The sequence below is a fragment of the Enhydra lutris genome, unplaced genomic scaffold (genome assembly GCF_002288905.1).
Source record: "Enhydra lutris kenyoni isolate GAN:26980312 unplaced genomic scaffold, ASM228890v2 scaffoldscaffold13, whole genome shotgun sequence".
Lineage (NCBI taxonomy): Eukaryota > Metazoa > Chordata > Mammalia > Carnivora > Mustelidae > Enhydra > Enhydra lutris.
Window position 1 is genome coordinate 22,442,364 of NW_019154097.1, and position 20,177 is coordinate 22,462,540.

General features: G+C 44.8%; 1 protein-coding gene across 1 annotated transcript in view; it reads left to right on the top strand.

Annotated features, from left to right (window-relative positions):
* The window catches only part of LOC111146361 (pappalysin 1), a 236,448-nt gene that overhangs the window by 67,236 nt on the left and 149,035 nt on the right, over positions 1-20,177 (top strand). The window contains 2 exon segments of the mRNA XM_022501889.1: positions 5,750-5,871; positions 13,669-14,167. Of these exon segments, the coding sequence (XP_022357597.1) occupies positions 5,750-5,871; positions 13,669-14,167 (621 nt within the window).

Here is a 20,177-nt window from a genome sequence, read left to right on the forward strand (position 1 = left end):
CATTTTGTCGAACACTGATGATATACCATTGATGATGGTGAAAGGAATAACCAACTAATGATTAACTAATCATTCTCTGTGGTTATGGTTGTTGCCATTTATCAAGTCCTTCCTCTAAGCCATATTCCGTATTAAGGCTTTATATGGAGAACAGAGATAACTATGAAAGGGAAATCATCAAGGAACATCTGGGTGGCTCAGTCGGTTGGACATCTGACTCCTGGTTTCATTCAGCTCAGGTCATGATCTCAGGGTTGCAAGATTGAGCCCCACCTTAGGCTCTGCAATCAGCGTGGTGTCTGCTTGGAATTCTCTCCCTCTCCTTCCTCTTCTCCTCCCTTCGTTTGCATGTGTGCCTTCTCTCTCGCTCAAATAAATAAATAAAACTTTTTTTAAAAAATAGGGGAATCATCTTCCTCATTTGCCAGGTGAGGCATGAATTAGAGTGGAAGACAGTAAGAAATTTGACCAAGAGCCCACAGATGGTGCTGGGAGCCTGGCTCTGACTCACATTTTGCAATGTCTTGTCTTGGGCCCCCAGGTGCTTTCATTAAGTCCTTCCAAAACTTAAATTATGAAGGAGATATTACCCCTCCCCCCAAGAGAACCAAGAAAGGTGGTAAGGAGCTCTCATTTGTGTGTGTATGTATAAATACATATTAGATCATGGTACCACATTAAATTTAGGGTCCAGTTTTCTCCACTACCAACAGTCCCTGAATCTAGAACCTTTGTTTGGCAGCTGGGTGAATGTGTTCATGGTGGAAGGAAATGCACTCCCCGGCCTTCTATAAAGCAACACCACCCCCCCACCCCGCCTTCCCCTGCCCCAGCCGCCCTCACTGGGAGCTCAGAGCTGGGTTTGGGAAACGTCATGTGACACTTCAGAACAGACTTTCCAGCAGCCTGTAGATTTATTTATTTTTTCTGTGGCGATGAGAAGTATCAGACTTTTGGTCAAGCCTTGGCCTCAGTTCCACTTAAAAATGGAAGTTTTGTAAATGAAGCTTCCCGTGTATGTATTTAATTTGTATTTCATAAAGCAGTTATTGTCCATTAAATAAATACCATCTGATTGTTGGAAACCTATTGGAGGGTTAATTGTTGTGTAATGAGATATGTCTCTATTACATAGTACCCTCAGCTTCAATCAATATGTTTTTAATAACCTATAGTCAGTTGGTACTTGAGGCACATACAATAGCTATTCTGTTCGGTCTGAGATTTCATAACAGAGTTATCATATGTTAAATTAAAACCGACATTTTAGAAACATGTCTAATTAGGGTTAACAGCTACGTAGACGATAGTCTATGGCTAAAGGAAGTCTATCCACAAGTTCAATAATTTGCTGTAAAGAAATGGAGCGATCAGTCTCCCTACCCTCAGAGTTTGTACACCTACAGATTGGCTTGGTACAAAGAGCACAAGTTTGCTGGCAAGTTGTCTGCACTCTGTCCTCAGCTCCACCACTCCTGGTCTTCCGGACCTTGTGCAAGCCATCTCACCTCTCTGGTTTTCTCTGACCTTCCGAATCTTCTTCCATAATTGTGCCCACTTCCCCTGGCTTTTGTGGGGAATTCAAGAAACGTGACATCCGTGATATGCTCACACACGCACTCTATGTTCAAGAAATACTAGCTCCCCTCTTGTACAAAGTTTCCCTGAGCTGTTTAGCTACTTGAAAATTCTCTTTCCCTGCAAAATCTCTGGTGTTTTCCACTACATCCATCAATGCCAACCTCTCGCCCCTGGCCATCCTTACGTCCTCCTGCTGTTCCTCACATCTGTGGTCTAAGAGAATACAAGGGTTTTCCTTAAGAAAACATATTCAGATCCTCCCACAGCCTGTGTCCTCACACATGGGCAACTGAATAAATAATTCAAGGCCACCCCTGGCTTTTCTAACTCCTTTCTTTTTATCTGTCTTGCAAACATGTGTTGACTGAATGGTTTCAGTTATCTGAACAATTGGCAGTGGTGTATTAGAAAGAATTCTGGACTCAGACCCAAAAGACCTGGGTCTGAAGTCTTTGCAACCTCATTCGTTTCCTCCTCCTCTTCAGCCTCAGTATTCTGATCTGTAAACCAAAGACCATCTGGCCTTTTTCCCTATTCCAAATCTCAGAACCCAGAAAATGACTTGAGTAACAATTTTCTCAGTTTTCCCAAGAATGGTGCATGACGAGTACCATGCTAGATGCATGGGAGAGAAGTTAACTCATCACACATGGTAATCTGAAGAAGCACTGTTCAGTAGGACTTCTGCTGTAATGGAAATGTTCTGTATTTCTGCTGCCCAATATGGTAGCCATTAGCCAACTGGCTACAGAACATTTGAAATGTGAAAAGTGTGAAATTGAATTTCTAAATTTATTTAATTTTCATTAATTGAAATTCAAAGACCCACATGTGGCTGCTGGGTGCTGTATTATTAGCAAAGACTTAAGGCTTTGATTCTGATGGAAGATGGGTAAGAAAGATGATCTTGTCCAGCGTTAGCATCTTGTTCTACTGTGGTTTCATGAGTGTGTGTGTGTGTGTGTGTGTGTGTGTGTGATTGTGTGATTGTGTGTCTGTGTAGATACAGGCACAAATAAAAATCAAATAAATGCCAAACCTAAGAAAACATATACTCCCTGGATGTGTGGGATACTGCCTGATTTTGGTAAAGCCTGTATCTACTCTATGACTTTACGAGCTATGATCTCGGCATGATTACTTTGTACTAATGATCTTCTATTTCTGAATCGTGAAGTGGGAACATCACCCACTGCCCAGAATCACACCATTGCATTTAGTTGTCTACTTTGGCTTTACTTTTGTCCTTCGTTTCTGAATCTATGTTTCATTCAGCATGAAGACCAGTCTTTTTAAAATGTAAATTAGATCATGTCACTCCCTGACTTAGAGTGACTCCAGTGGCTTCCCACCTCTTTTATGTACAATCTGCGGGTGGTCTACTGGACCTCCCATGATCTGGTCCTTGCCTACTTGTCCAGCTGCCTGTCTTAACACTCTTTCCTTCATTCATGACTCCTGTCACTCAGACTTCCTCTGGGATCCCTATAGACCAAGGCTTTTCCTGTGCAGGTCCTTTACCTACCTGAGATTACCCCCGGAATGCTTTATATCCACTCTTCATGTCATCCTTCAGCTCTTACCATAGATGGCTTCCCCTCACTAAGGTCTTTCATGACTGTTTCCATTTTAATTAGCCCAGCACACCTCCCCCACCAGTATTCTTGCTTACATCATCCATTTACTTTCTTTCTGGAACTTAATGAACCCATAATTTTATATCTGTTTACTTATTTGTTTATGCACTATCCATCTGTCTGCAAGCTCTATAAGGTGTAGGTAGCATACCTGATTTCCTTCCCCTTGGATAGCCAAAGTCTGGAACTTGTACAGTCCTGGCAACTAGAGGCGGTTCAATGACTACCCGCTGAATGAACAGATGAAACAGTGAATGAATATGTGAATCAGTGGCTGAATATGAGGGAAAGTTCTTTGTGGAGCTCTGTGCAAACAAGGCGTGTTTACTGTCAGGTGGATGATGGTTTAGTCACTCATCAAAGTATCTGTTAGAAACCCAGAATGTGTGAAGAACTGATGTATAGGGGACTATAGGATCATCATCTAAAACAAAGTGTCTAAAGAAACAGAAAGAAAGTCTCAGTGGCCATTAAAGTCGATGTGGTTCCTGACTCCATCCCAGAACTTTTATAATCTCATTGTCCTCATAGAGCCAGTCATGTGACCCTGAGCTGCCACGCATGGATTGTGGTCATTGTAATGGAACTCTGCCCTCCAGGGTGAGGAAGTCTCTCTCTGAGCTCCTCATTCCCTGCTTTCAAGTGTATTTCTATAATTCTTTTTTTTTTTTTTAAAGATTTTTTATGTATTTATTTGTCAGAGAGAGAGAGAGGGAGAGAGAGCAAGCACAGGCAGACAGAATGGCAGGCAGAGGCAGAGGGAGAAGCAGGCTCCCTGCTGAGCAAGGAGCCCGATGTGGGACTCGATCCCAGGACGCTGGGATCATGACCTGAGCCGAAGGCAGCTGCTTAACCAACTGAGCCACCCAGGCGTCCCAATAATTCTTATTATTGCTAGTCCAGGAGTAATTCATAGATATTCAAAATATATAGAAAGTTCAGAAAACCGGAAGGAATGAAAAGGGAGGGGTAATCATCCTATATTCACTCCACCACCCAGAAATTCGTGTTGATATTTTGTGATGTCGAAGTCATTTGAACAGCATTGAGAAGCTGCTGTAAAGTCAGTTTTGAATAGGATTTTTTCACTGAACGTTGTAGCTTATGCATTTTTCATGAGATTTCGTGGAATATTTTTGCAACGACTGCTTACCATTTCATTGAACGTATTAATCTTGGGCTATTTCATCATTCTCCTTTCACTGGATATCAGTGTGCTTGCAGAATTTCTACCTATGTATGATTTCACATTAACAGTGATAAAGCAGGATGAAAATCTACAGTTTGAGAATCTAGACTAGGTTAGTTAAGAGTCATAGCAACATATCTGAGTGACTGGTATTCATCTATCTATCTATCCCCCAACCAGCCACCCACTCACCTATCCACCCATCCACCCATCCACTCATCTATCCATCCATCCATCCCTCTATGTACATGAGCCACCATATAAGTAGATCATCAGGAGGGTGATCTGTTCAGTTATAGGTTTGGGGATGAGCTTCCTGGTAGCTGTGTGGAAGGGGAATGGGGAACACCAGCAGGCTGGCGCTCGCCAGCATAGTCCTTCTTACCATGTGAACCCAGGGGCTACAGAGCTCCCTTTGAAGGGAAGGCTGTCAAGCTCCCCCATTGCATCTTTCAGGTAGCTAAAGGATAATGATCCTCCTCGGAATGATGAGAGAGGTATTGGCAGGACCATTGCATTTTGAGAAACAATGGGCTGATCCCTCTCCCCTCCTGGCAGCTGCCTCCTAAACAGATACCAAGTCTGGAGAACAAGCAAGATCCCAGAGGCTGTTGCGGCTAAAGGGAGATTGAATCCAGATACATAAGACACTTGAGAGTAGAGGAAGCCACAGTAATATTCCACTGCTGGGGCTCTGCCTTTCAAGGGATTGGCTTGCCCCTTGGAAAGCTGCTAAAATGAATTAGATGCCATGGGAAGGAAGCTGCTTTTGACTGTTAAATCAGAGGTGATTCATCCATCCCCAGAATGTCAGGCCTGGAAGGTTCTATAGGCGTCATCTGGGGGTTCAGCCAGCTCATTTTCAGATGAAGGAACTGAATCGTACCTTCTTTTTATTTAATACCTAGGACACAGGATGGTGCCTGGCATGTGGGAGGTACCTGATAAACACTGTTCAAAGAATAAAATTTGAGGTCAAATGGAAATAAAGATTTTTTTCGCAACCACACATCAAATCCTCGGTAGGGCTTTGGATGTCTGATGAAACTAAGATTAATGTGGGTGTGTAAGCCTTTGGACTGTTGATTCTGTACTGCTTGAAATTAAAGACGTGTCTACTAGTAGGACAGAAGCCTCATAAGCCCAAATAAGATCTTTTTCTGGGCTGTGGGGTAGAATTTCACTCATGGTCATAATCTGGAAACTTTGGCAAGGATAAGGAGGATAGGGGTAGCATGGAATTGTTGTGTCTTCTCTCCTGGTGCTTTTGGCCTAGCCAGATCAGGAGCTCATTCAACTGTTCCTAAGTCGGTGCATCTCCCTTCTTTCCTTGGCCTCCTAGAGAATTGGGATCAGCATGTGACCTTTGCCTGGAAGGGAGAATCCTGGTGCAGTATGCCGTCAACGCCTCCTCCCCGATGCCCTGTGGCCCATCAGGACACTGGAGTCCTCGAGAAGCAGAAGGTAAGCTAGCCTGGAAGCTCATTTACAAGTTGGGGGTGCAAAGAACAGCTCTTTTGATGTGGCCGGAGCCTTAGGATGGTAACCATCTTCTCTGCATACTGTCTCATTTGATCTTACGATAGCCTTGCAAGGCCAGTTTATTTTATTTTTGTCTTTTTCCTTAAGCTTTACTGAGACCTAATTGGCATATAACATTATAGGGTTTAAGGTGTACAAAGCGATGATTTGATACAGGTATCATGGCAAGTGATTATAGCACAATAAGGTTAATTAACACAACCGTTATCTCATACTTTTTGATTGTCTGTTTGTGAGCTCACATACAATCTACTCTCTGGACGATTTTCAGGTATGTGATAGAGTATTGTTAACTATAGTCACTGTGGTGTAGTTGAGAACCCCAGAGTTTATTCATCATACAACTGGGAGTTTCTGCCCTCAGCCCAAGATCAAGGCCAGTATCCACACATCAATTCAGCACATGTCCTCTGAACTCCTACACTGTCCTAAGTATGTCATCCCACTTTACATACGAGGAAACAAAGATGCTAAGATATTGAATGAGTGCCTGAAGCCACACACCCGATAAAGACATGGCGTGTATGTGTGTTTCTGTGTGCCTCCAGACCCTGGTGGCCTGTTGATGTACAGAAAATCCCCTTCCAGAAAATCACAGGTACTTGGGGAGGCATCAAGGTTTCATTAATCTTTGTCTTCTTCATTTGTTGTGGAGAATATCCAGGACATCCACACACATGGTATGATGATCCCTCTCGAAGATTTTTGCCACATACCCTCCTTGTTGAGATCAATCTATCAGCAAGACACTGGAGGGAAGCACCTCACCATTGCCACTCTTGGTGGGCTTTTCCCATGAGAGGACCCTCCCCTGCCCTGGGGATCTCCCAGGCCCTCCAAGGGGCCAGCAATCTCTGTGCTCTCTTATGGCCCCACTTGCTGCCAGACCCACTGGGTTTTCTGCAGAATTTAAGAGAGTGCATTTCACCAAATGCTTTGTTCCACTGGCACTTGGCCCTGACAGTAGCCACTTGGAACTTAGAGAATCTCGTGGAAAGTTGCCTTCTCAGTTTCCTTCCATGATCCCTACCCTTCTTTAGGGTTCAGTTCTAGTGCCCGCAGCCCGGCTGGCAGAGACCCTGTGTTCTGTGCCCTCCCTTGCCCCCCGAGACGTGCTCCACCCATCGGTCTCTCTTGCCCCTGCAGGGCAGCTCTCGTCCATGGTTCCTGGGTGGGGACACCAGCCCATCAGAGAGAGCTGAATCGGATTCCTCCCTGAGGTTCAGCAAGAACTACCCCCGTTTTCTTTTATATTTTTAGAAAGAAGGTTGAGAAGAAAAAGCCAGAGAATAAAGCAAGGGAGAGCGATCAGAGAGGAGAGTGAAGGAGGAAAATGACAGCACTGTACTTTGTTATCTTCTAAAGTAGCTTAAAATAAAAATGAGAGAGCTGAACTCAGGAACTCTAAACAAATCCATCTGGAATGTAAAGCGAGAGGGATGTCTGGGAGAAGCCCTCAGTTCATCCCCCCAGGATCACAGGCTGTCAGACTTGGAAGGGGGGCCTGGCTCATCTAGCCGCAGTTCCCACCCAGTGCAGGAATCCCCCTGGTGCCCTCCCTCACCCAGGCTCTCCTAGCACCCGCGCGTACATTCCTGGGCCTTGTTCTAACTCCATTTGTTAGAAAGTTCTTTCTGACATCTACAGTCGTGACTTTTCCATCCCAGAGGAACCCACGTTGGGTTCTCACAGAAGAAAGGGCATGTCCCTGCCAGCTGTCAAACTGTGTCCGTGCAGGGTGTCCCAGGCCCATCTGCGGCCACCATAGGAGCTGTGTGCCAGGCACTGTGCTGAGTATATGGCCAAGACAGAGCTGAGCATCTAATAGGGGAGTCAGGTGAGCAAAAGGGTGGTTACCGTCTACCATCGGGTGCAGCGAGGCCCATGATAACTGAAACACAGAGGGCCAGGGGAATCAGGAAGAAGCTGACCTCGTCCAGACCTGAGACTTTATCACTGCCCCAGTGATTAAGGCACATTTGACAACATGAAAGAAGTTTGGTATGTTTAGAGCAGAGTTTTGGGGGGGTTTTGGTGTGTTTTTTTTTTCCAGTGTGATCTGAGGGTTTATGGAGTTTCTGGAGACTTTTTAGGGTATCCTCAAAACCGAAAATTATTTTCAAAATAATGCTGTGGTAATTGCTTACCATTGTCACTCCCCTTCTCTCCCGAGAGAGCAGTGTTGCTTTCCAGTGGCTACGTGGAATGTGATGTTGTTACTGCTCTGATGGCTAATGGAGCACATGCTTATGTGTTCTCGTGTTTGAAGTTTCTCAGTGTCCATTTGTACCATGATAACTACCAGTAGACGTAACCCACATAAATGAAAGCTGTTCAGTAATGCTGAGAGCTTAAGTGGGTTTGGAGCATGAAACGTGAGGTGTGGAGTAGGGGGAGGTTGGACTGGGTGTTCCCTAATGACTGGATGAGGATGGGTTTATGCAGAGGGCAGCAAGGAGCCACCACATGCCTTGGTGGGGGTCTGGGCACACGTGACACACACATGGCACAATGGGTGTGTTATGAAGATTGCACGGGCTGCTGTGTGGTGAAGAGCCTTGGGATGGCTGTGCTGGAGGAAAGGGAGCTGCTGGTGGCTGTTGCAGGAATCCAGGAGAGGGATGGTGGTGGCCCTGATGTGGCCCATGGCAGTGAGAGAGGGAGCGAAGTCAATGGAATCGAGAGATATTTGGGAGGTAGGATCAGCAAGACTTTCCGCCAAGACTTCTCTGGCTGAAACCATCCTGGTTTGTTCTCCTCGCTGCATGAATGAAATAATTTTCAGACATCTCCCCACACCTCCATCCAACCCAGCTGTCAACTGGCTAAGTCAGTTCTTGGTTTGCTCCTAACCCTCTTAAAGCATGAGATGCAGAGTCGAGTTCATCGGGAAGTGCTGAGCCCCCCGGCTCCTTGAGCTGACTCAAGCATGCAAGGAAACCCAGCAGCCATGGGTTTTCCTTCAGGATATGTAAATTTAGTGCAATGCAGGCCAGGAAAAGACACTGTTCTTTTTTTAGAGCATCCTATTACAGGCTCTGTGATCCTTTTGGCTCAGACCCTTTTAATATCCTTGAAGAAATAAACTTTTCCATGAGCCAAACTCTGCAATTTATTTCTCAACTCATTTTCATCCTATTTATCTTTGCGTGTTTAAGTTTTTGGACTTCCCAAACTAACATAAAACTCCCAAATCCATGAGCGATGCCAGACATATCTTTGGGGTTGGGGAGAGAGTATGGGATGGGGGGTGGGGTTGAAGAGAACCGGACCTTGGTTCGAGCCCTGCCATCAACGTGCTCTGTGCCCTTGAATGAGTCACTTAGCTTCTCTGAAGATAACATCTCATGTACAGAATAAATGTCCTCTGTAGCTCTAATATTCCATGGAGCTGTGACTTCTTTAACTCCATATTAATAAGAAAGAAGGTTTTTTTTTTTCTCATTTAACAAATACTTACCACACACCCACTATTAACTCCATTAAGTCCATTCCGTGAAATTCAGGTAAATACAGCCACAGAAATTCTTGCCTTTGGCCACAGAAAGTGGTTGGATGCAAAACAGACCCTGTTTTCCTATCTCTTGAGCAAAGACTCTTATTTCTCAGATGAGTATTTCCTGAGGTGTTTGATGCCATGGACACTCGTTACCTAGGGCGTAGATAGCCAGACCTCATCAACTCAGATCTCAATTAAGATCATGTGCACAGGGGCGCCTAGGCGGCTCAGTGGGTTAAAGCCTCTGCCTGCGGCTAAGGTCATGATCCCAGGGTCCTGGGATCGAGTCCCGAATCGGGCTCTCAGCTCCGCGGGGAACCTGCTTCCTCCTCTCTCTCTGCCTGCCTCTCTGCCTACTTGTGATCTCTGTCTGTCAAATAAATAAATAGAATCTTTTTAAAAAAAAAGTCAAATTTAAAAAAATTAAATTTTAAATTAAAAATTTTAAAAAAAAGATCACGTGCACAAACATATATAAAGCATTGCAAGGGCTGGGTTTTCCATGAGAAAGGAACACGTGGCACTATAGCTGTTTTCATTTTTATTATTTGTGTGAGGCCTTTCCCCCTTTTGGTGCCCGGAATATTTCAGGTGTGCTGAAGTATTCATCTGGAAGAAACTTGGCACCAAGTTTTTACAACTACATTTGTGTCAGCAGCTGCAGCGTCTGTACACAAAGATACGTGAGGGATGTCTGTATGGATCTTCATAAACATAAATTTGAATCAGCGTACGTATGTCTAAATACATTTCACACACATAGATGGCCTCACTTCCAGTGGACAGCTTATATAAACACGTAACTTTTCATTTAGTCGCCATATATACAAAAGGGTATGTATTAACAATGAGGTAACAGTACCTTTGCGCTTTTTCTCCTTCCCCCTCCCTTCTTACTTTTTCCCTCCCTCCCTCTTTGCTTCCCTTCCCAAACCCCCCCTTCCATGTCTTCCCTACCTCTCCCTTCCCCTTTTCCATTGCCCTTCTCCCTGCCTCACAACCACACCGTCCTTGTTCTCTTTTCCTCCTTAGTCAGTTTGGTTAGTCCTCATCCCCTCTGATGTTCCCTTGTCTAAGCCACAGGTGTGACTAACTACGTTAGTACAGCCATTTCTCCCCTGGTTTCAGTAGACTAGAAGCTCCACGGGGCCAGAGACCACTGGACACAGACCAGGCAGTCAATAATTATTTTTTGGATGGACGGATGGGTGGATGGATGGAGAGATGGATGGATGGATGGATGGATGTTTGGATGGACAGATGGACAAATAGATGGATGAATACATAGATGGATAGATAGGATCTATGACTCTCAACAGTGGTTTTTCTAAAAGACAATTCTCACTTGTTTGCTTACAGTTTTTCACTAGCCAGTCCCCCTTGGTATAAAATTCCGATTCCTTAAAATGACCCTGGAGCCCTTCGTGACCTGGGTTCTGTTTAGCTTGCGGGCCTCGTCTCCTGCTGCTGCCTCGTTGTGCTCAGAACCATAGTCTTCTTCTTCCCGTTCTCTCTCAGCTCTTCTCTGTCTTGGACTACCTCTTCCTCCCAAGCTTTTCCCTATTAATTCCTCCCGATGTTTCATAACAAAGCTCCGTATTCATGAGCATGTGCTAATGCCCCCTCCCATTCGAGTTCTAGAGCACCCCTGTGACGTCAGTATCTTCAGAGTAGGTGGCGCGATGAGAAGCTGTAGAGCTGATCCTCTAGCCCAGCCTCCATTGCTTCAAAGTTTGACACGCTGCCTGGACCAGCACTATCCCATAATATTCTGCTCCCCATCCGGGGTGGACTCAGGCACTGGACTCTCAGTTCCCCCTTTTGTGAAATGATTTTTGTAAGACCTGTGCCCTAGACTCACTGCCAGGACAAAGAAAGCAGAGGCAGGTAACGTGCTTGGCGCGGCACCGCGCATCAGGGGATGGTAGGTTCGTGGAGCCTGGTATAGTCAGAGGGGTTGCAGCCTTGGTGATAGTTGGACTCAGCACACCCCCAGGGCTCTTTTTCACATGCAAGCATTTATCTCTGATAAGCAGACAAGCACACATTTTGCTAAGATCTCCATTCCTGGTTATGTACTTGAGTGTAATGTCCAGGCTCTTGTTCCTGTCTTTTGGAAAGCTTTTGGTCCCTCTGTTGCTTAACAAGAAACCAGGGAGAAGGCAGGAGCCAAACACGTTTGTCGCCTTTGCAATCTTGCGGGTGCCACCACCGGTAGTCATTTTCTCCAAGGAAGGGAGAAGGGTTGCTCCGTTCCTTGACAGTTCCCGGATAAAGTGTGCAGAGGGGGAGGAATGATCACCGGGCAATCCCTACCAGCAGGCATCAGCATTCCATGAAGCGCTCAGTTTTTTAACTCCATATTAACAAGATGGAAGATTCTTCATTTCACAAACAGTTAGTGAACGTCCACTTTGGTTACTATCTACGGCTCAGGCGCTATATTAAGTAACGGTGCCTGGTATTGAGTGAAATAGATGTATAAGGGGCAAAAACAGTAACCGTCTTATGGGATCTGGGTGACAATCAGGTAAATAAGTTAATGGCCAGGGAATGTGCTTCCCATGCATTAAAATGCTACCCTCACTAGAGCCCAGTGAGTAGGGGAGATGTATGTGCCAACAACCCACAAAGCTAAGAGAATCAGGAACTCCACTGAGTTGGAGAGTCTCTAGGAAGAAAAGCTTCAGCCTCCCTAAGGAGTCTTATTTGTGCCTTTGACTTAAACCACTGGTCACTTCTAATCAGCCTTTGCTGCAAATAATGGATAAGCTTTGCCAAGGAGTACTAGAGGAATCCTGTAGTTCCATCCATCTCTTCCTGCTCTGATGTGTTCTATCTAAAAAGCCTTTTGAATTTTCCTCACACTGTTCCCCTCCCTTTCTTTCCTTTATCTTCTCTTCTCCATCTCCACTTGGTGTCTTCTCTCTTCTCCCTTGGCTGGGCAGAGACACAGAGATTACAGGCATTGTTATAGCCTTCAGTGTAATACCTGTCCCACCTAAAATGGTTTTCTGGTTTTCATATTGTGAATCCTGTGATGCTGTAACACTACCACAAAGCCATTTCAGACAGAGATTGCCTTTTCCTTTTTGCTTTAGAAATGTCCAGTGCCCTACCTCCCACCAACCAGCAATGCAAAAGAAGAAGAAAAAAATGTGGCTAATAGGACAATTTGAGATCTTCCATGCTGCCATCACCAGCTGATCTGTATCTCTTGCTAGACTCCCCTAAACAAATTAGAGCCAATCACTACACTGAGTCCTGATTACTTTTCTCAGCAGTGCAAAGGAGAGCTCTCTGAGGGTCTAGGGCTAATGATCTCAGCAGAGAAAAATTCAGAAGTCGCTGCAGGCTGAGATCAGTGGGGATGAGGCATTGTCTCCCCAGGGAAGGAGTAAAAGAATCCCTCCTTCCTCCCCCCCCCCCACCTCACCCAATACTCCTCTTCCTGAGTCAGACTGGACAGAGCTCTGAGGAGCTCAGTGGTATGGAATGACCTCATGCGGCGAAGAGGAGGAGAGATAAGATGGCTCCAGGACCGCCTTCCAGCTCTGTCATTCATGGTTCTAGACAGTTTCCTCCCAGAATCCTCAGTCCGAGGGGAAAAATGGTCTGTGCTCACCTCTTTTTTGCTGAAGGTTTCTGGTTCTTCTGTCGTTTCAAGCAGGTTGTACTGAAAGCAGTACTGCAGGGATCCTAGTTTATTTTAGTGGCCTCTGCATGCAGTAGGGAGAATAAAGAGTATGAACTTCAAGATGAGACAACACTGGGTTCTAATGCTGACCTTTACATCAAGCTGTGAGACTTTGATCAGTTCACTCCACATTTCTGAGCCTTAGTTGCCTCACCTCTGAGATGAGTCTTTGCAAGAAGTAAGCAAGTTCAGGGGATGTATGGGTATTTGGCAAATGTGTGTCCCTCCCTTCTTTCCATCTGAGGCAGCAAAGCCTACAAGTAGGATATGAAGAAAGAAAGTTGGGGCATTGACTCAAGAGTAAGATACTCACTTGAATGTAGTTTTGACCAAATGTTTGGTGATTCATCCAAGAACTGTATCACAGGGGTGGAGACGAGCTCTCTGTTGTGCTTATAGCTGATACACTAGAACACTGAGAATCTTCCTTCTCCATTCCCCTTTCTCTGAGCTCAGGTTAGGCCAGTCTCTCCTAGCGTCTACAGGGCTTTCAGGAACTCATACCCTCATCTCTTCTCCATAGGTCATCCAGATGTTGAACAGCCCTGTAAGTCCAGTGTCCGCACGTGGAGTCCAAATTCAGCTGTCAACCCACACACAGTCCCTCCAGCCTGCCCTGAGCCACAAGGCTGCTACCTTGAACTGGAATTCCGCTACCCCTTGGTCCCTGAATCTTTAACCGTCTGGGTGACCTTTGTCTCCACTGATTGGGACTCTAGTGGGGCTGTCAATGACATCAAACTGTTAACTGTCAGTGGGAAGAACATCTCTCTGGGCCCTCAGAACGTCTTCTGCGATGTCCCACTGACCATCAAACTCCGGGATGTGGGTGAGGAGGTGTACGGCATCCAGATCTACACATTGGATGAGCACCTAGAGATTGATGCAGCCATGTTGACCTCCATTGCAGACAGCCCTCTCTGTCTAGAGTGTAAGCCTCTGCAGTACAAGGTGGTCCGGGACCCTCCTCTCCACGTGGACATGGCCTCCCTCCTATACCTCAATAGAAGATTCACGGACACGTAAGTGTGCTCTCTGGCTAGGGAGATGGTCAGGTGGGTGGGGTACAGAGAATGTAAGGAGGCTCAGAGAGGCCTGCCCTAGAAGGAGGTTCATGACTTCTGGGGATTCATAACCTGGCATTGACTGTAGTACTGTCCTAACATGGCAGGGGCGATACGGTGGGAATCGTAATACACAAGGAACCAGAAACCCTGCCTGGGTTTTTGGTGAGAGCTCTAATGTAACGCTAAGACTCCCAGACCTCTCTTAGTTGTCCCAACAATAAAATGAAAGAGGCTGAGTAAGATTAGCCACAAGAAAGCCATGTATGACTCCTGAAGTTGGAGAGCTGAAGTTTGAAAAATATTTCCTTTTTATATTTAATTGAAGATTTGTGCATTGTGATTGCTTTTCCAGTGAGTGAGAAGGGAGTGAAGTTATACCGGGATGCCTAGAAATTGAGCATGTTTCCATGTATTTGCATGAGAATGTTCCTGGAAGGTGAATATAGCCAGTCACAGTCCTTGTTTGGTTCCCTTTTCTGAAGTGGGAGAGATGTTCAGACTCATTTGATCCTTTAGAGTCCATAAAGCTCTAGGTCTCCAGGAGCCTTCGGGGATACACACAGCTTCTCTGTGAGATAGTGCTTATCCCTACTATTCATTTCTCAAGCCACCTCTTCCTCAGACTTCCTCAGGATTTGTTTTAGGAAAGAGACCACCTTACGATGACCTCATTAATGCTTTGCTTATATGCCAGACAGTGAGCTGAGATCCTCACATCTTTTACTCACTTCATCCTCTCCATAACCACAGCCCAATTATCCTTCTTGTTTTACAAAGAAGGGAATGAGGGCTTAGAGATGTGAAGTCATTTGTCTAAGATCACATAGTTAGGGAGTGGTGAGATCAAGGTTCTATCCTGACTCCTAACCCAGGGCCTTCAACCAGTATTCAATTAAAGATGTGATTTCAACTTCTGCTTTAATCTAACTGACCTAACTTGGGTCCCAAGAATCTATGAAGTTAATCACCAGACTTTGGTTGAACATCTACTATGTGCAACGGATATGGGCAGGGAACACTTGAACACTTGAATACTGACAAGAACAATAGCTCAGAAGTCAGATACCTTATGTTCAGCTCCAGCCAGTCCACCTACTAATTTTAGGTAAATCCATCAATCTCTTTGAGCCTTGCTTCCCTCTTCTGTGTGATGAAAATGCTCAAGTCAGTGGCTTCTCTGCACCTTTTGTGGCACTTTCTTTGGTTCTAAGATGATATAAGGCCTGATCTCCGCTCTGTCTACTTGAATATACTCACTGAGCCAATCATTAATAGAAACCAAATTTTGGAGGAAACTTTTAATCTTTTTAAGAGACAGAACCACTTTCAAACACTTTACCAGCACTCCCTTTTACATGCCAGCAATTAACGTGCACATCACAAGCAGACCCGTGCCCATTCATTGACTCAGAGATGAAGAACATCTGGTCAAGAACTCAGAGGGAGCACTCGGTTTGTGTTTGAGAATGTACTTAAAATTTAAAGGATCATCTTGCCTTGAGAATATTCCATAACTCTGTCTCTTTCATCTTCTTGCTCATCTAGAGTAGTAAAGCTCTATAGATATGCATCCACTTAAAATTTCTTTATAAAACAATGGAGAGAAGACGTCATAGATGCCTTAAACTCTCAGCTTAAACACAGCTTTCATTTTCTGCCTGGAGTTGTGCGCCTGTAAGACCCGACATGGGCTGGCAAGTGTGGAAGGGCAGAAATTCAACTGAAGACGTGGGAGCCTCCTGAGTTCCATTCCCGGATAGTCTTGAACTTGCTCTACAATCTCAGGCTAGTTGCTTACTTACCCTTCCCAGCTTTCAAGGGCCTTGATATATAAAGAAGTCGTACTAGATTAGGGGTTCTCCAAGTCAGTTGCATGTCATGGAAATTTGGAGCATTTTTAAATCCCTTGTGTTTCCCAGCATCCCCTCTCTGACCCCTCCTCCACCCCCATCCTACCCCCAGGTATTGAATTAACTGGTAAGGGGGATAAAGCCAGGCCATCAGAACTTTTAAAATCTCACTGGATGATTATAATGTGCAAACACGTTTAAGAACCACTGCACTAAAGCAGGTTCTTAAAGTAGAGCCCCAGACCAGCAGCAGCAGGACCCAAGAACTTAGGGCAAGTCCTTAGATCCCAGCCCAGACAACTGAATCAGGAACTCAACTGTGGGGTCTTCCCAAATGACTCTAATGCAGGTTCCAATTTAATAGCCACTGCTGTAAGTGATCTGGAAGGCTCAGGTATTTCCAGGGTCTCTTTCCCAGTACTTATTCAGTTTACAAATATGTTTTGAGAACGTTCTGTGTGCCAGAGTGTTCCCTGGGAGCTAGGTATTTCAGGGATGACCTGACCCCTTTCCTGTAGACATTCACTTTGGTACTGAGGACTTTAATCACGTGGTTAAAAACACCCAGTCCTGTGCCACTTTGCTTCCAGAACCACCACTCTTCAGACCCGCACTCTCATATCCCATTCAGTCTTTCATTCACTCAACAAGTCTTTCTTAGGCCCCGCTACAGCATTTCAGACACACGGACTAGACTGAGGCCTTCATGGACTTCCTCTATGTCTTTCTCGAGTCCCAAGGAATTTACTAGAGACCTAGACTGGACTACATTTCCTGACCTGAATGTTCTCTGAGACTCTAAAAAGAGTAAAACATCATTCCAAGTCAACCTACCATTTCAACTCCTTTATCTCTTGGTAATTTGATTTCTGAACTCCAACACAAATACATTTGTGTGTGTGTGTGTGTGTGTGTGTGTGGTGTGGTATGGTGTGTGTGGTGCATTTTTCTGCTTTCACATTTTTTCCATATCAAATAAATTGGCTCTTATACAAGTTCTATATAAAGACTGTTTTGGAGAAAAAGAGGAGAGAGGGAAAAAATGCTTTCTTTTTCTTCCCTGACTCAACCCATTACATGGTTCCCTTTGACCTTTGTCTTCATTTTTTTCCCTCAACAAAAATATTTATTCTTTCCTTTATCTGTGCTGGAGATAGTTTCCCAAGGTATGACATTGATGAAGGGAGAGGCTTCTGTGCTTACCCAATGGACACTTCTAGGAGAGTGATTACTTTTGGCCAGGAAGAGGAAGAAATGTGGAACTTCTCTGTTCTGTGGAAACCCGTCCATTGAATGAGAAGGGACACTGGTGGAGGAAAAGGGGACCAGCATTGACTCTGCTACAAACTCACTATATGTTGTGCAGACACATTGTATCATGGCTTTGGGCTTCAGTTTCCCTCTGTAAAATGAGGCGGCAGCACACTAAACTTTTCTCTGTGGGTAGGCATTGTTTTTGGGTGACAGGTGATTCATTCACTTTTTGGTAGTAAAAAAGACTTAGCAGAGACTGTCTATAAGAATCAGTACCCAGAGGGCACCTCACTGATTGACTGTGATGCCCTAGTGCAGTGTGTAGTGTGTGGACAATAATAATAAAAATAACAATAACGCCAACCACTTGCTGAGTATTCTCTCTGCTTTAAGTGCCTTGCCAAATATCTATGAGGCAGCAAAGCTCAGAAGAAAAGCTGAAGCTCAGAAAAGTGATTTATTTGACCTAATACAGCTGGTAATGACAGAGGCAGGTTTAAAACCCACATCTAATTCCAAATAATACCTTCTCAACCATAACACCATACTGCCTTCTACTTTGATAATGCAAAGGCAGAATTCTGGAGCTCTGACATTCATGCAAGCTGGCTCAAGTCTGAGATACAGCAAGTGGAAGAGAGGATATGACTCACGAGCCACCAGCCCTCCATCAGCTACTGTGACCCACTCTGGGAGTCCAGCAATGCAATTTACATGGCCAGTTCCTTATGCCTCTGGCTGGGAAGAAAGAGCAGGGAAGCTTCTGTTTCTCGACTTGACTGTCAAGTGCTTCTGTACTGGCCACTGTGCAACTTGGGTCTATATGGAATCTTTAAATTACTCAGAGAAGGAAAAACTCTGGGTAAAACTAAGGCTTTTTTGTTTGTTTGTTTGTTCTTAGAAAGTGAGGTATAAAGCAAACCAGAAACAACAATAGCAGTTCACTCTCTTCCTTTATGCATCTATCCATCTATCCATCCCTAATTCATTCAGCAGCTATTTAACAGTGTCTATCCGATAGCATACGCTGTGTTAGGAAATGATGATATTGTGGTGCCAGGACAGGCATGGAGGCTGAGCTCTGGGTGCTCACACTGGGGGAGAAGAGATAGGGAAGCAGTGTCACTGCAGGACAGTAGTGCCCTGAAGGCAGAGACAGAGACAAAAAGTGGCTTCTAACTCAAACTTGGAAGAACCGAGGTACAATTAAGGAATAAAGAGCCTGTTGGTCTGCTAGTGCTTTCCAAGTGCCTAGAACAATTACAGATACCAAGTAGACAGTGAGTATTTTTGAGTGGCTCTTAAATGAAGAGTGAGAAGGAGTTTAGTGGTTGAAGAGAAATGGAGAAGCTAGGATTTACTGAGCACCTACTATATGTCAAGAACTTACTAAGGGTGTTACTCAAGTAATCTCATTTGATTTGATCTGCGTAGCAGCTCTACAAAGTAGGTGGTCTTCTTCCCAGATTATAGATGAGGATCTGGCTCTCGGACTTTCAACAGCTGTCAACCTGCCTGCCTGGGGTTGGGTGTAAATCCATCAACTCCAAAGCTAGTGCTCTTAGTCCTTCATTCTCTGGTTGAACGGATATGTGTCTGTGCCTCTCTCTCAGAATTTTTTATGTAGAACTAGAAATATTCTTAGAAGTCACTTCTCCCATTTGGCTTGTATGTGTATCTCAATTAAGTATTCTACTGATTTTTCTGTCACGTTCATACTTGTTAACCTGCAACCATAGTCTCTGTCTGTTTTGCCTCAGCTTCTTGGCATTCTTAATATAATTCTTAGAGGAAATGAATAAGCAAAAGGGAAGGATTCATTTATAAGACCTGAGTGGAATTTCTTAGGAATATGAGTCCAGATTTTACAAATCAGATCTCAGATCGGACTCTGGACTCTACGTGCTGAGAACCCCACCAATCAGCTCAGAAGCTTCATTGAGCAATCCATTTACTCAGCGAATGTTTGTTGATTCCCATCAGGAGCCCAACTACTTCCTAGGCATTAGGGATGCAGTAGTGAACAGAGCAGGAAACGTCCTTGCTCTCATTGATTCCTGCAATGTAGCTGGGAGACACAAACCAGAAACGATTTCATCATAACCGAGTTGGGTAGGATTTAGTGACTTCAGAGAAGTGGTAAGGGAGAGCCTCTGATGAGGTGATATTTGAACAGAGACCAGAAGTGTCTCTTAGTGCTTCATAATAAAGACTAACTGAGCTGCCATCACTGAGATTCTAGACTGTTTGGAACATGGGTGTCTTATAAAGGATCCTTGGTCCTTGATCACTGTTTGACTTGTCTTATAATTGACTGTGCTTCTGTTTTTGTTCCTTTTCTCTCACTTGGTTCAGATTCTTTTTTTTTTTAAGATTTTATTTATTTATTTGACAGACAGAGATCACAAGCCGGCAGAGAGGCAGGCAGAGAGAGAGAGGAGGAAGCAGGCTCCCCGCAGAGCAGAGAGCCCGATGCGGGGCTCGATCCCAGGACCCTGGGATCATGACCTGAGCCGAAGGCAGTGGCTTTAACCCACTGAGCCACCCAGGCGCCCCTTGGTTCAGATTCTTAAGTACAAACTTTAACACGCTCATATGTGACAATCAGGGTTCCATGAATGCTTGTTGGATGAATGAGTAAAGAACGAGTCAGCAGTAACACAAAGTGGAACCTCTCGGAATATGGGTCTCAGGCTTCCAGATCTTAGCCATAACATTGACATGGGATCCCATATTAAGCCTCAGAGGACTGGCAAAGTTCAGACTAAATCAGGGTCAACTGAAAGCACATGTGGCTCTCTCATGCTGTTTCTATGTCTCTCAAGCTGAGTCACCACTTCATTGTTTTTCTTAGTCCTACT